Consider the following 16,533-nt stretch of genomic DNA (forward strand, 5'->3'; position numbering starts at 1 on the left):
CTAGGTAAGGGGACGGGGTGGTGGCATCGCTTTGTTCACTTGTGCTGGGTCCACACCCAACTAATTGCCGCCCTTGGTTTGAACACCTCGTTGTAGATGTTTAGGTCCTTTCTTTCCCTCTGTCTAATTGCACCCTTCTTTCTCTCAGCTTTTTTTAATCACCTTTCAGTAATCACGGGTAATTATATTCAATATTGTGGCTGTCTTGCAGCTATTCAATCATAGTGTGTGTATTTGGGGGCGTCTTTGGTTAATATAAATTTTTAAACGGGTTGGCTTGAGGGAAGAGGTGTGTTGGTATCTCAGTTCTCAAATCTTCAGGTGAAATGTTTTTGCTGTCAGTCTTCAACCTCTGGAGGTTACATGTGCTTTGAAGAAACTATCAGTTTTCGTTTCGTGTTCTGGCTCTAAAGAGTTAAACGCGGCAGTTCCTGTGTTGCTTATTTTTTTTAATCTGCTTTAATCTGAGTTTACAGTCTAAAGATTTGCTTAGTACAGTTAATACTCATCTGACTATCTTCATTCTCGATCTGTGTTTTCGTCAGGGTTTCAGACTTGTGTCTCTATGACAGTAAACTCTAGTGTTGTTGCTGTGTCTAATGAGGGTTCACTGCTCTATTCATGACCGAGCTTGTGATTTTTATCACGCTCATAAGTCTGTGTCCGTGCAGCAAAAGACTTGAGCTCCCCTCTGAATCGGGGGCTAAATTCTGCCCATGGGCACTGAAGGCAGGAGTTGGTCTTTACTAACTGCTGAGGTAGTGACCTATTCCTGCTCTACGGTAATTGCCACCTGGTTTGGGCATCTGCTACAGCCTTTTATTATTCTACTGTTGGTCAGTAGGACAAAAGCCACCACCTGAATCCGCTGGACCAAGTGGAGTGTTTAGATAAGCCAGTGGCCTTTTGGAGAGCTACACAAGGGGCTGAATGTGTCTCGCTGGTTAAAATGATTGGTCCCTGTGCAAACTCTCATTGAAAAATACCTGTTTCATCCCCTCCCCGGGGCTGCACCAGCTAGTCTGTTTAAACTTATTTACATCTAAAATGTAGAAGACTCAGATTCCATTATCTGAATTACATCCATCTACTTAACCTCACACTAGTGACCTTCTTCCCACTTGAGATAAATGCAGGAAAAACTTCCATCTTCATCTTCAACACGTGGCCATGAGAGCACTCACTGCCCTGGCTCCCAGGGCCCCCCACGTGCTCACCGAAGTTTCTGCTTCAATTACCCAGGCGATTGCAGGCGTGAGCAATGAGTCTTCTCACACCCATTTTCCCCATCGATTTTTGAAGTTTGACCTTGCTGTTAAAAGCGATGCTAGACCAGAGACCCCCATCTGCCAGCCTTGGGGGCAGAAAGATGGTTACAAAATGCAAATATTGCCTGGGTGGGAAGAGCTGCGGTCCTGCACCCCTGTCTGAGTGCCATGTATCGCTGTATGAATTTGTGTCAAGCCAAGGGCTGTCCAAACTCCTTCACAGCCCAGGCCGGGATTGCGTTATAGCAATGGCCAATTGGGGAACCAGATGGCGAATAATGTTATGTTATAATGGAAAATAATTCCAGGCTCAGAGGGAATTGTCCAAGAAACTGTCACTTGTAGAGCATTAGTCTGTTAGATAAAGGCTGAGCCGGGCTTTGGGATTCCTTGCTTCAAATCCTCGCTCTGCTACTTAGCTACTGCGTGACCTCAGGGCAGTCCCTTCACCTCCTGCATCTCTCCTCTTTGATTTTTAGCCCATTTAAAGGGTAGGGGCTCTCCTGAGTGCTCTTTGGGTTGTGGGTTTTTTTGGTTTTGGTGCACTCCCTCGGAGTGGCCCCAGCCTCCTGCCACTGTATGGTGATACATGATAATAGTTACGGCTGGTCCACCCTGTTCTGAGGTTTGCAACAGCTGGAGAGCCGTGGTGGCAGCCCAGTGCCTGGGATGTCCTGTTTGTCCCCTCTACTCTGGTCAAGACACCTTCAGTGTTGAGAGAGGTCAGGTTAGGGAGGACCTTCTTACCTGTTCACTCCTCAATACAGCTTTTAAGTTTTCAAAACGGAGGACATCGGCACAGTAAAACCCTCGCTATGAAAGCCAAGACTGAAACTCCGTCACCTGAGGAAGGCAGTCCCCCTTCAGCCTGTTTGCTTTCCTAAAACCCCAAATGAAGTGGTTTGTGGGATCACTTTTAGTGTTTGTGGCAATGCCACGGCAGCCTAGTAAAGTGACCAGAGCTTCTTAATGCTCGTATTTAGGACCAAGTAAATAAACAGGGCAGAGCAGCCTCGTAATTACTATTGCTAATTAGTTAATAGTTGTGAGGTGCTTTGAAGATGAAAAGTGAAGAGGTGTTCAGTTATTAAGTCCCAAACAGCCCTGTAACACCAGCAGCAGCTATTGCTATGGGTCAGCAGAGACTCCCTGCTGCAGTAGCTCACCGAGCGCTGCAGAGTTTTTCTTGGAGCCAGCAACAAAGAGAAGAGGGCCTTTGATGTCAGGATTGCATTTGGGTAGTTAAATCTCGATGAGTTTCTTGTATGCTTGAAAGGTGATGAGCTGCATGTAGCTGATTCTGCCTCGGGGCAGGGAGATGGTCTTGATGATGAGCTTTTAAGGTCCCTTCTGGCTCTGTTTTCCCTGATTTTGTGGTCTAGGGACGGCTTTGCTGAACTAGAGCCCGTCTTTCCTGCTGAGCAGAGGTTCCCTGCGATGGCGTTTTCTCATGTCTGGGTTCCCTGCCTGCTGGTGCAGGAGAGCACGGTGCTGGGGTGACCTGGTCTCCTGTAATCCTCCCACAGCCACAGTTGGCCTCAGAGGCTGTTGGAGCAGACGCAATTTAAGCTTAAAAAAAGGCAGCTCAGATGTGCATGACAAAGACTAACCCAATACAGACCTGGAAGTAACAAAGTGACTTAAAATTGCACCTACGTGAAGAGTTCCTGGGCTGCAATCCTTGCTTTTTCTCTTAAGCATCAACATGAAAGAGATCTGAAGGAAGGATGAACTTGAAGCGTGGTGGTTTTTTTTTCCTCCTAACTTGTGATGTGCCCCTCCTCTTCTTCTAATAAAATATGTCTGGGAATGCTTTGGAGGCTACTTCTGCATAGCTGTTGCCACACCTGTTGAGAAGGGGAAATTCCTCTTGGTCTGTTGTTGTGGAGCAGCCTGGGGGAGCGCTGCTGCTGCTGCTGGAATGTTTTATTGACGAAGCTGGCAAAAAAACTTCCTTTCCATGAAAATTGAATTATTTGTTTGTTCGCTTTTGAATTTAGTCTCTGTGGGCCAGACCTGCAGCTGTGGTAAATTAGCTCAGCTCCAGATGTGCCCTATATATTTCAAGATGTCATTTCTCTGTATCTGTATGTAATTCTGTAGATCTTCCTGCTACCCTGGTTTTGGCACTCTTTCAGCTTTCGGTCTGCTTTGTCCTCTCACTCAGCCACAGATCCTGGGAGCAGAGGATGTGCTGGGATCTCTGTGGCAGGAGACAGGCATTGGGTGCACTACCTTCACTTGCAGAAGGTCGATAAGGACAAAAACCTCTGGGTTCATGGCCTCAGTTTTGTCCTTTATACCCAGTTTGCAGGACGCAGTAGGTGCAAGGGGTAGCTTTGACAACACAAGGGTCCAACTGTAAGTGCAATCTCCTTTACTCTTCCAGTGTTATTCTGGTCCCAGTATAGAAACAAGACCAGGATTTTTGCTTGCAAGAAACTAACTTTGAAAGATTGCACTTAAGCTTGCAACCAGGGGAAAAAAAAAAGGTTCCTTGCGTTCGGCGTTTATCAGCTGCATACCTCTGAAGTCTCCGGGTGCATAGCGCTGTCAGGACAGGACTGGGTTTGGAGTGGGGTCAAGGCACGGCTTTCCACCGTGGGGGTCTGTGCAGCTTTTCTGAACGTTGCACTACAGCTCCAGCAAGTGGAGGCTGTAAGATCCAGACTGCGTGGGGCGAAGGAAGCTTCGTTTGTACTATTCTCGTGATTAATAAGTATTGCTTATCAAGCATCAGGGGTGTGGGTACCACCATCCCAACCAAGACCAAAGTCCCTGCCCTGAGGGAGGTGGTGTGCTTCAAGCCATAAAACTACCTCTCGTTCAACCCTGCCTCCTTGCTTCACGGCGGGGTTTCCCTGCGCTTCAGTGCGGGATCAGAGGGCCCCGGGGGAGGCTGATGCAAAACCCGCAAAGCAGCGTCCGGTAAAATGCGCTAAAAGACAGATTTGCAAGGAAAACACGCGAGGGCGAGAGAAAGGGGTTGCGGGGAGGAGGAGAGGCTCTGCCACGGTCTGTGGGGGCGTCCTCACCGACGCGGGGAGGGGACGGGCTGTGCTGGAGCGCCGGGCTGGCACCGAGAGCCGCCCCTCCCGGTGCGGGGCGGTGCGGGGCCGGCGCTGCGGGGCGGGGAGCGGCCGGTTCATGTCCTGCTCTTTCCCTGCACAGGGGCAGATTGAAGTGGAAAGTGAGACCGTCTTCAAGTTGGCAGCCCTGATTTTGCAGGTAAGTGCCTCTTCCTCCTGCGGTTTGGTCGGGTTTCTGGTAGCGGTAACTCGGACTTGGTTAAGCTCAGCTGCGTTCTGCCTTTTGGGGTTTTTCTTTTTCCCCTCTGTATCAAGACAAAACCTTGCAGCGTTGTTTATAGTCTCTGCAGCTGGGGGGTGGGGGGAGCTAAAAAAGTTGGGAGCTGTTTTTCCTTATAGATAAGAGAGAAGCATTTATTTCAGGAATTTTTAAATTGAAAGAGGAAAAACTCATCAAGGGAAGACATTTATTTGGACAAGTTTCCATGCAATTTATCACTTACTCTAATTTAAATATGTTCGGGAGATCTGGGAAGAAAAAAGTGTAATACTGGAGCTAAATTTGCTGTATTATGTCTGTGAATCTTTATTTTGGAGCATATGTTTTTGATACTCTGTTATGTTGAAATATGTCAGTTTTTCCTCTCCTTAATCAAGTTTTGTTGTACTCAAACTCTGGCTATTTACCGCTTTGTATGAAAGAAAATGCAACCTTTAAAATGTTGGGTTTTTTTTCCCCATTGCATTCTCAGTGACAAAGTGCCACAGCCAAGCTGCAGTGGCTTGATCTGCCTGAACTGTTGTTTTCATCTCGAGTGAGCGCAGTTCCTCTAAAGTGCTGACCTACCTGTAAAGCTGACCTTTAGCTGGATGTGGTCGGCCGGAGAGAGAGTTGTATTTCACTTCTCCTGCAGTAAAAGTGACATTTGATTTGCAGTGTGAAATCCATCCCCATTTTGGGAGCGATTTGATTTATGGTATAGGTGGATTATCTACAGCTGGAAGTGTAAAGGGCCAAGTTGTGTTCTTGAATACATGCAGGCAGCCTCCAGGCTTTGCACTGAGTGTTACTGGGGTCAGGATCTGGCCGCAGAGCTGTGGGAGTGGGGAAGTGAACAATGCTGGGAAAATTGAGGACTTTTGAAGAGATCATGTTTTAATTCTGTCACTGTTTTTCAATTGTAGGAAGCTAAAGGGGACTATTCCAGGTAATAACATTTTCCTTTCTAATACTGGTGTGCTTGATGGATGTGTTTTTCTGTGTTGGCATTGTATTGCAAACAATCAAAAACGGGGGTGAAGTCCAGCCGCAAGCAGTGGCTGAAGACAGTGAAATGCGCTGCTGGGCTGGATAAAATCTGAGTCTGCAGGGTGAGTAATGCCTTTTGTGAGCAGGCCCTGAGTCAAATGAGCTTTTCAGGCCGTCCTGCTCTGCTCCCCTCCCCGAACGGGGGTGCTGAAGTGGGACGGGGAGAAAGCTCCCGTCCTTTCCCACCAGAAACCCCACGCTTGGCACTGTGGCTTGGGTCCCTCTGGGCGACCTTGCCTGCAACCCCGCTCGTGCAGCGGCAGCACGTGCAGCAAGACGCGGAGCCCGTCAGCTGCCTGCGCCGCAGATCAATGGGCCGCTTTCTTCTGCAGCTGCCCCGTGGGGCCTCTCCCTTCCCACACTTGACCTGACATTTGCTTTGTAGCTGGTGAGCGACCCAGTTCGTGGCTTTAGCTGTCTAAAGCTGCATCATCAGGCTGGGCTTGCCCTTGGAGATCGCTTTTTACCGTGTGCTCGTTATGAAAACTGGCTGCGGGGAGGAGGTGGGGTCACACTCGGACCTGCTAGAGCCCAGGAAAAGACCTTCAGTTAGGAACAGCTCACTAAGCAAATAGAAATTCAGAAGGTTGGCTTTGGTCACGTTAATATTTTACTACTTGCTGAGTTTCCCTATAGGAAGAGAGGTGTGTTTACACTTTAGCTACAACAGCTTTCAAGAGCTATGCTTTGAAAATGCTCAGCGAAGAGTTACCTGCTCAAACGCAGGGAGCAAGTCGTGTCTGGCTGCCAAAGCCTGCAGCAGGGACATACTCTGCTTTTCCTTCAGTGTGCAGTTGTCAAGTAAGTGCCGGTGCTGCTGCCCAAGACCCCTTCTTCTCCAAATGCAAGTCCCTTCTCCACTGAAGGACCCTCTCTGTGAAGTCCATCACAACCTCCTTCTTTTTGTGGCATGCTTTTATGCCTGCAGGGAGGAAAAGATGCCCTTGTGACTTAAGGTCAACTGTACAGACAATTTCTGTTCCTGTTCATGCTGTAGACCTGCTTTGTGACCCACGGTGTATTGCTTATTGCTGCAGTGTGCTGCGTTTTTCTCTAGAAAGACTGCTCATCTTGCTTGATCTCACAGGGATACCCTAGGATACCCTAAGCTTAAACTGAGTTTAGGCACAGATAACCAGAGAACTGCCATTCCCTTGACGAGAAGTAACTTGTTGAGCTGTAGCAACTGGTGGCACATGCTCCCAATTCTTAAGAAAAGAGGGTTAAGGTTAAAAATTACTTTTGTGGTGAAAACCTTGCTTATGTGGTTTAACCTTACCACTGGCTCCTTATCATTTGCCGTAAATAGGTTTGTAAGTATTGCTTCACGCGCCCAAGAACTGCATCCGTGGGTATTTTCCATGCACATGGACACATTGCAGGGAGAGGATTGCCCGTGATTACCTTCAAAAGTATTTAAAGAAAAATTGGAGGGAAGAATACTCTGCTGCAGGAGTGATTTCCAAATGCAGCTCTTCCTGTAACAGTTGCATGAGAATAGCTGCAGCAATTGCTTCCTCTGTTAAACAAAACATATGTTGTGCCTCCACAGCAAATGAGCAGGGCCAGCTGTCCCAGCCCCAGTGAGCACACCAGAAGTGAAGGAATTTCATTTTACATATCACAAGTGGTCGTTCGGACCACCACCGATAAAGCACTGGCTTAATTACCGGCGTATCTAACAAAGATACCGCGGGACGGGTCTCCCCTGCCAAACTTGCCCGTGGTACAAAGAACACGTCCTTGCAGCGGTGCCGCTCGTGCAGTGCGGCTGCCTCCGTTTGCAGCGTCCTGGGTTCGGTGTGTTCGCTGTTTGCTGTCATTTGGCAACTCCGCTTTGAATCACTTTCTGGAATGTGGCTCTTGCACCATTTGTGTGTACGTGAGAACCCACGGGTTAACTTTTTTTCTATATAGGATTAGTGCTGAACGAACACGGGTAAATACAGGAATCGCCTGAAGTCCTGGAGATTAGCTTTCTGGAAGTGAAAAATGGGCCAGTCCAGACAATGCTGGTGATCTCTGCCTGGCTGATTTTTCACACATCCTATAGGGAGCTTTTCCACGTGGACACATCCTGCAGTGGGGTCACTGTGCGGCATTCCCACTGACTTCAGCTGGGAACAGGCAGATCAGTACCAGGGTCCGAACGCTTCCAACTCCTGCAGTAACCCTTTTCCCAGTCCGTTGCTCAAATTCTCAGATAACGTCTTGATGGCAGAGCGTAGCAATCTCCGGAGAAACACCCTCCCTAACCCCGTGCTGAGTGGGTGAGCACATTCTTTTGAAATCTGTTTATTTTCAGTGAGCAAACCTGACGTGCGGGCACTTGGAGAAAGTAAAAACTCTTTGATTTCTCCACCGCAGAAGCCACTCTAAAGGGACTTTGCAATCTGGTAGTACTTACAGCGTGAGAGTATCAGCGTGTTTGGGGTCTGGCCCTTGCAGGTGGCTTGCAATAGGGCCCTGGGGTCCTGGGCTGAGTGATTAGGACAAGGGTATGCGCCTTATCGTTCAGAGTGAGGCTTTATGCAAGATAAACCACCCAAGTCCCACTTTGAGAGGACCCTGGGTTTAAGACATCTTGAGAAAACCTAAGTATATGCTCCAGAATTGTACCCGCGGCATGTTCATTGCATGTGTGCCTGTTTCAGACAGCTCTGGTTTCTCACGGGCAGGCTAAAATGACTGCAGGCCGCAGGAGGAATGATTAACGAAGATGACAGCGGACCACAATCGGTGTAGCTCACCGCATACCCAGTTCCTGTTCCTGTTTACTGAACTGGTGACCCCAGCCAAGATAATGGCCCCCTGTGTGTGATGAAGAGCGTGCCGCATGCTCAGTGAGCTGTTCTCTTCCCCCTTACGTTGGGACAGTGTCGGGGCTGCCACGGGCAAAGCGGTTCCTCCCGAGAGCCCTGCAGCTCTGATGTTCCCAGCAAGTCGGAGGTGCTGCAGATCCCTGGCTCTCTGCCTTCCTGTGCCACGACTGGGCAGCTTTTGTCCAAGAGCAGGCTTGTAACGCTCGGCTTGTGTTCACTTTTCACGACTCATCTATGGCTTCCAGTTGACTGCTTTGCTGTTTAAACTGGATTCCTATTGGTTTTTCTCCAGCTGCTGTAGTAAGAACCCAAAGAAAAGCATTAGTCATCAATAGCAGTTTCGAAACTCTGCATTAGTTAATTGCACTCCTCCACTGTCATGTTTGCAGATGCAACAGAAAAAGCTGTAAGCTTGGTTTTACAAAATCTTTAACTTTTTAAACTCTATGCAAGGGTTTTAAAAAGAGAATTTGATTCAGGTTGCAGCCACTGGCATGATTCAGTTGCGGGGGGGGGGGGGGGGAAGTCCATATTCTACTAATTTTAGGGATTTTATTTAAATTTCAAAGAAAGCTATTGTCTTGGCAGGCAAGCGAAATAGTAGATCAGTCTGGTAATTATTCATCATGTAAATATGCAACATACAAAGTCTTGCCTCTTAGGGAAATAAAGATTTAGCTGTATTTAGTGTATAGGCTAAGCATCTGCCCTCAAAAATGCAGTACAGTAGTATGTAGTATTATTTTTCTTTGTGGTTTGATGAAAGAGGCAGTTTATAACTGCCTAAATGCTGTCCTTCTAGCATTAGAAAAATGTTTATTAAAATCAGATTAGCTACAGGGACTATATAAGGAAAGTAACTTTTAAAAAAGTTTATTTTCTGATTGATAATCTTGGATCGTATTTTCCCCAGTAATGTTTCCTGGACTGAAACCCGGCCGTGCTCCCTGAAATTTAATTAAATTGCTGGAGGAGGGCTTCCATTTTCTTTAAATAGCTGACACATTCGATTTTGATTCTGGCCTGTGGGCTGCAAAGATAACTCCCGACTGGTATAACATAACACAGACAAAATAATGAATTCCTGATAGCTGACATGTGCGAGGCACCGGGGTTTATCATTACATGGGTGATAAACACAGTTTGTAAAAGGAAAAGGTTTGTGTGAAAGATAGCCCTGCAAGCTGGGGCTATGGAGTAATTGGTTCAGAAACTCCCAAATTTACAAACTACTGAGGAAAAAATGAAGTGCTTGGTGTACTTGCAGAAAACTGGTATGAACAATTTGCTCCTGATTAAGAGTGAGTGCTCACTATTAGCCTTTTGGGTAGCGTTTGCTTGGGAAGATTACTGTTTTGCCAGACAAATCAGAAAATCTCCTGGTAGAAAAGAATGTGGAAACAATAGTGTGGGCAGTGCTAGCAAATAGCTGCTTGGAAGAAGTTAATAATTGTCTGATAGCAAAGCAGCTGTTCCCTGTAGGGCTTACCCCGTGATTAAGGTAGCTTCAGAAACAGGACACACCTGAGATTTGTTGGAGGCAGCCTGTCCAGCCTGTTTTTGGAAATCTCATCAAGTTCATATGACCACAACTCCAGGTGTGGCCACATCCAGGACTGAGGTTGGAGCAGAAACACAAATTGGAACCAAATCTCCCAGTTGTTCCCACTTACCTCTCTGAGGTTTGCATCCTGGAGCGGTCTCAGAGGGCTCAAGGTGGATCTGTGTGGCATGAATGGACCCCACCTCATGGGTGCCAGCCACTACTGGGTGCTCAGGCTGTGGGGCCAGGCTAAAGCTGGCCTAAAGCAAGCCCAGAAATGGGTGCAGCCTGGGTGTCGGGTCCCCAGCACAACCCCTTTTGCTCCACAGACCTGCTCCTCTTAGGCTGCCCTGTTGGGGAAGGGGACCTGCTGTGAACCGTTCACTGGAACCTCTTTTCCAGGGCCTTTGGGATCGGGGATGAGGTACAAGGGGACATCCACTCTGGTCTCAAGTGGAGGCCAAAGACCTGAGCGCAGCCTGGATGCCTCTTTCAGCCCCCGAGGATTTCCTTCCGTGTGTGTCAGTGGGTGACACACGAGGTGACGGGACACCATAGGATTGGCTCTCGGGGCATGTATCTGGCGCCTGTCGTAGGCAGCGCTGTGGTTTAACTTTTTATTTTCTTTTCCATGCGAGTGCACTTTTTAAATGGCCACGCACTGATTTTTGCAGAGGCTTTCTCTAGCCTGACCCACCGCTCCCCGTGGGCTGTGTCTGCCTCGCTGGAAATCAGTGCGCAGCTCTGGCGCTGGGTTTGTGCTCCTTGTGCTCCACGGCTGCTTGTTTGCCCAGTGAGTCATTGTGTGTTTTACCTTTCAGCTGCAACTCTGCACACTTTTTCTTTAAATACCTTGCTGGGCTCTTGCTCGTGAACCATTAACTCTGTCTCAGTCCAACCCGGCTGCGTGCTTTCCTGAGCTCGCTCTTTTGCAATGAAGAGCTAATTTGAAACAAGACGAGCAAAGATTTATTAACTGAGAATCTGTTTGCTGAGGGGGTTGATTATTTATTTCGCTTTATTTTGGAACATCTAATGAACCAAGGTAGTGAATAAGCAAGTTTAGGGGAAGTCATGTTTAATATCTATATTTCATACAATGATAATGATTCCCCTGCTTGACAGGTATCAGATGCACACTCTCCCAAAGAGCTCACTGCTTAATTGAATTTTATGCCCTTTTCAAAGAAAAGCTGGTTGAAACCCAGGAATTTTTCTCTAGCAGTGTGCAAGTCTTGTTTTTCTTGATGAGTTAACTGCAGTTTGTTTCTTGGGGTCCAACACCCCAGCGTACCATGAGGAACGGGTAGCTGAGGGAAGGCAGCACGTGGAGGGGAACTGGGCAGAGAGCCTCTGAACTCCATCTCCCTGAGCACTTAGGCAGCGGTTCTAAGATGAAAATGTTGCTCTTTCCTAGTGTCTTATTTTTCAATAAAAATGGAAATTCACTGTGTAAACCCGGTGCAATTGCAAAAAAATACGTAGTTAAGACCTTAATTTTCTGCTAGACTTTTAACAGCAAGAGGCTTCGTTTTTCTACCGGTGCTACTTTTAGATTCATACAGTTCAGGGCAGACCAAAGCGTACATAGTCTCTGCAATGATGTCATTTTAATGGTTTTTTACAATTTCCTATTTTAAAGCAGTTCTGTAAGGGCTCTCAAGGAATTCATATAGTATTCTTATTGAGTAGCAGCTGAATTAGGTGGAAGCACAGTGGGTGAAATGAGCAAAAAGGATTAGATGAGGAGGGGAAAAAAAGGATGTTTTCAGTAATTTAATAATCTGATCTCATGGGATTTGCTACTTACATATGGCAGTGTAACTTTTAATATTTACACGTAATTATGGCAGTTTAAGGAACGCGCATTTTTAGATTCCATATGCATGATATTTGTACAGTTTCTGAGGGGCAGCAAATTGTGAGTTGTGAATTGTCTCTCCACAGTCCTGTCTTTTCTTTGTTCTTTTTCTTTAAGGCATCTTTAACTCAGAAAGGCAGTGGTGTAGTGGGTACAACTAATGGGAAGGGCTTTTGTGTGCACTCTGTATCCAAAGCAGATGAGAGACAAGGCAAGCGTGGTGCCAGAAAATTCGTGAACCCCCGAGCTGTCTCCATGCAGGGGACAAGTCAGAGACGTGTTGCTGTCATAGCTGTTAGGCTTGGAGTAGCATCATGGCATCCACAGCCTTCAGTAAAAGATACTCTTCCCCTAGTCCCTAGAAATGCCTTCAAGTACAGGTTCAGCATTAAAAGACATTGCCTTTTCCTGTTGTAAAGTTAAATTTCATGGATTTTGCATTATAATGTGTTCCCCTCCCTTCTGTTGAATATCTGGAAAACTTTGAGGTCTACAGAGAGCTTCTCTAGTTTGCACTGTCAGCTGCGAGCAGGAGCTTGGGCTCTGGTCTGACTCTGAACAACATCCTCGCGTTCAAAAAGCAAAAATAAATCTCTTGCTTTTCCTTCCTGTGGTGATTGGGATCTGTCACGTGGGGTGTATTTTGTCCTTTGAGGAAATGGAACAACAGCTTTTCAGCCTCAGCTTTTTTTGCTTTTGTAAATTTGTCAGGTCTTTATCGTTATTTGGATACTTTATTTTTCTTGTGGTTCCATGTATCTCTGTATCAGCACTCAGGGCTGTGATAACAAGCTTTAAACTTTGCTGCTGTACTCAGACATGCTAAAACCCCACAACTAATATGGCTAAGCTGACTTTTGTGTGAACAGGAAGAAAGCGTGAATGTTAGAAATAACAGTCTGTTGTTGCGAGGAAGGGTTTGGGATCCTTCAAGCTTTGTAGCCACTGTGAATAGCTGTCTTTTGCTCTGCAGTAAATCCCCAGGTAAAGACGAGCTGTTCTGCTTCCCGTCTGGTCTGGCAGGGAAGCACTGCTAACGCGTGCTGTCGGCACGGCTGGGCAGCTCTGTAGACGGGGATATGCTGTACCAGATCGGTGGGACTGAGCTATCACTGATGGCAGGTGTGCTGTTCAAGGACCAAAGGTTTTTGTCTTTAGAATATTCACGTCTTGCATCAAGAGCTGTAAAAGAAGACCTGAGAATTTAGGGCGGGTTCAGGTTTTCTCTAACCATGGAGAACTGCTTCCTCAGCGTGCCATTCCTCATCTGCCAAGTGGAAATACGAACAGCCCCATCATCTGCCAAGGTGGCTCTGGGAGCAGCTCACGTTCTCATTTGTGTGGTCCCTGTGTCCTCAGACATAGAGGTGCATGCATATAGCTGTTACGAGAAATGATGCTTTTTCCTTGGTGCTCTCTGTCCATCTTCCAAAAGCCAGTGCGTAGGCTCACCAAACCCCTGTGGGATCAGTAGGCACTGCTGCTGCTCTTTCCGAGAGTCAGACAGAGCTTGGGAAGCAGAGAAATTAGCCTCGAGGAGCAGGGCTGGAGCTGGAGGTCAGCCCTGGGCATCTAAGGCTGTGGTCCAGCCTGTGCCAAGTGTGGGGAAGGGTTCCCCAGCCACACTTCGTGTTTGGTGCAGGTCCCTCTCGAGCTGTGAAACTAAAGCTGTAGTTGCAGTCCAGCGTGGGAATCCACAGCATGGTCGCAGCATAGAGGTACGAGAAGCCTGGCATTGAAAAAGCCGTCTGCAGTGCTTATCATGTCCCTTTTCACATACGGGGTTTGGAAAGCTCTTAGAAATGGTCCTTCAAATACCTTTCTGAGCAGGCGGTTCCTATCTGGTGTTCAAGTGGCAGACTCTGCAGCCCTGCCCCAGGCAAAGCTCCCCGCTGGCTGGGGGGGTTAAGGTTCAGCTCTGGCTGTCCTGTGCCAATGGGAGCCCCTTGTTCGTGGCTTTTCCGGATCCTGGTCTTCTTCAATAGAAAAAATAACTTCCTTGAGTGTGCCAGCAGACCATAAATTGAAAGGTTGGGAAATGATGGGAAACGTCTGGCATTTGTCACAAAAGAGGATTTGTCAGAGAGCACATTTCAAAATCCTGCTGCCAAGCTCCTGCTGCTCTGACATACTTGAGAGCTGCTAAATCCATCGGCTCTCCCGGTGCCTTCCCTGCTCTGTCTTCCTTCTTCCACTGTTTTTTTTTCTCTTGCACTTTTAACCCTGATCATTTTTTCCCCTGACTCCGTTGCCTTGCTGCTTCCTCCTCACACCTGTTTCTTGTGGTACCTTGAAAGGCAGACCAACCTCCCTGGGAGTGTGAAGTTGCCATGCTCTGCCCTTCTGTTTAGTTTAAAAAACCCCAAAACCCTCCAGAAAAGGCACCTGTGGCTGAAGCAGTCCAGCTGCGGTGTTGTGGTCCGTGGTGCCGGCTCCCATCTGTGGCCATACGGAATGGGAGCACCTTGGAGACTTTGGTGATGCTACCCTGAGTCCAGTCACTCTAGGACCAGGCTGGGGCGTGGGCAGCAACATGGGATGTTCTTGTACTGTTACAACATTGCTTCTAATCACATAACAAAGGACATCAGTGGTTGTCCCCAAGAAATAGGACCATTACTGACATCACCTGAGCAACCTGACCAGCCCTCTGAAAACAGATTGCCAAGCTTCCAAGTATCTAGTCTAATTGTGTGCTGTTTCTATGTGTTTATTTTGCTAGCTCTAAATATCTTGAACAGAGTAAGAAGAAAAGTCGAAAAAGTTTTTGAAGCATCTTCATGATGCGGGGTGATACTGTATTGTCCTTCAGCTGGGAAGCTCCGTGCTTCCTTGTATCACACATGTGATTCTCAGAGGCGTCTGCTGATTTGTAAGTGTCCGTAAAATAGCTTGCAGGTTGATTTGAGAGGTTGGTCGATATTTTCTGAAAAGAAGGCCGCTCTAAATTTTACCGGTGGTCTGCCTAAAATTCATTTCAAGAATTAACCGAGTATAAAATAGTCATACTGAGAAAGGCTCAGGAGCTGACTTACTCTCGTGATCACATAGCAACACAAGAGTATTTATGTGAGGTCAAGAGGCTTTGAGAATAGAGGAAAGTCACTGTACAGTGCACTTTCCCCAGTGATAAATTCCTACCTTATAAAGTGTTAGCAACATGATTGAGCAGAGGCAGACACACCTGCCATCGCTTTAGTCAGTTAAAAGTTGTCTGAAGTCCTATACTTATCAAGTTAATATTTACAAAGGCGATGTGGGCTGATAAGCTTTTATGTTGTAGTCCGATATATTCCTTTTGCAGCTCTGGGTGTGTCTATTGCTCTTCGTGTTTTATGCTAATCTCATTAACCACGTCTTATTACATCTAAGCTCTTACCTGCGTTAGGAACAGCCATAAGCTGTTTTTGACAGTGGGTGCAGGGAAAAGCCTGGGCAGCCATTGACAAATGGTCCCAATTAGTACAGTTCTGTAAATCTTTGCCCAGCAGGGAGTGTTGTATCACTCGATTGCAAGCTGTGAAGATGCGCTTTCTGGGAGCATAAATATCTAAGTTTTTAATTTTCAGTAATGTGCTTTAGGCAGAGCGTGCCACGATAGTCTGGCTTGGTTCCTTCCCAGACTGGTGGGGTTTTAGTAAGATGCCTGAAATGCCACTGTAACATCAGTGGGTTTTAGGAAGCACATGGCCTTAGTCCTGGTTTGCTGCTAAAGACAGTCGTTTGAATGTGGGAACTCCTGTTCATAGTACAATATGTGGTTAAATATTGCTGTGGATTATTTTAGAGACAAACTGCCCTTCCATCTCAGTAGAGCTGGTGCTGATGAGCAGGGCGTGCTGCTGGGGACCGCATCTTGTCCGACGTTTGTTCGGTTTGGAACGGAAAATTAAATGTGGACAGTACCAAGAATGCAAGCTGAGGTTTGGCGTGAGGAGTGTCTGGTGTAGATTTTCACTTACATTGTCCAGATCAATTCACGTTCTGCTCGATATCTGCTGGAGAGAAAACTCCCATTTAGAGAGTGGAATAGGAAGGAAAAGGTCTGTCTGATGGTTTTCTTTAATTCTTCTCCATAGTGGAAAAATACTTGAGATGAGAGTTTTTCCTATATTCTCCTCCTGGGGAGTAAGCAAACCTTTTGCCAAAAAATGTTCAGTCCTGTTGACTCTGGGCAGTTCAAGTTTATGTGTTGAAATTATGCCAAGAACCACCAGTCAAGAAGCCCCCTCCATAGCAGAGGTCAGATTAACTACAAGTGGGCCTCTCTGTCCCGACAGCCGAGTCCTCCTCCTGCCCCGATGAGAACCGACCACGGGCACGCCAGATACAACACTGGTGTGTTTGGCTGGTAGATAGCGTAGACGGTTGGACATCTGGAGCTGGGGCTGTCTGCCCTGCAATTTCGGTATCGCCTTGTGATCGTTGTGAAACCAAACAGGAACAGGTAATAATTCAAACCGTCGCTCCTGCTATCTGGAGTTGTCACCTCTGGGGAATGGCTGGGTCTTGGAGGGCTTGGGAAAGTGATCCTGAAGGTCAAGGGGAGACGTGCTTGGGCTCCTTGGTGCAGATGAAGGGATAATGAACTCTGTGGAAGGAGGGGGAGGACCATTTGAGGCTTTTATTATCCCTGAAGCCGTGAATCATCCCAAACGCTAATCCTCAGGCACTCAGTCAGCAGATCAGGGCTGCCGCACG

The 16,533-nt window shown here is 47.1% G+C and overlaps 1 protein-coding gene across 2 annotated transcripts in view; it reads left to right on the forward strand.

Moving 5' to 3' along the window:
• Window positions 1-16,533, forward strand: part of FRMD4B (FERM domain containing 4B) — an 84,214-nt gene that overhangs the window by 36,768 nt on the left and 30,913 nt on the right. For both annotated transcript variants that reach the window (XM_086470004.1, XM_086470003.1), the window contains exons 6-7: window positions 4,440-4,496; window positions 5,483-5,505. In XM_086470004.1, coding sequence (XP_086326130.1) covers window positions 4,440-4,496; window positions 5,483-5,505 — 80 coding nt within the window. The remainder of the gene's footprint in view (window positions 1-4,439; window positions 4,497-5,482; window positions 5,506-16,533) is intronic.

The sequence above is a fragment of the Leptosomus discolor genome, chromosome 9, assembly GCF_034619465.1.
Source record: "Leptosomus discolor isolate bLepDis1 chromosome 9, bLepDis1.hap2, whole genome shotgun sequence".
NCBI classification, from domain to species: domain Eukaryota; kingdom Metazoa; phylum Chordata; class Aves; order Leptosomiformes; family Leptosomidae; genus Leptosomus; species Leptosomus discolor.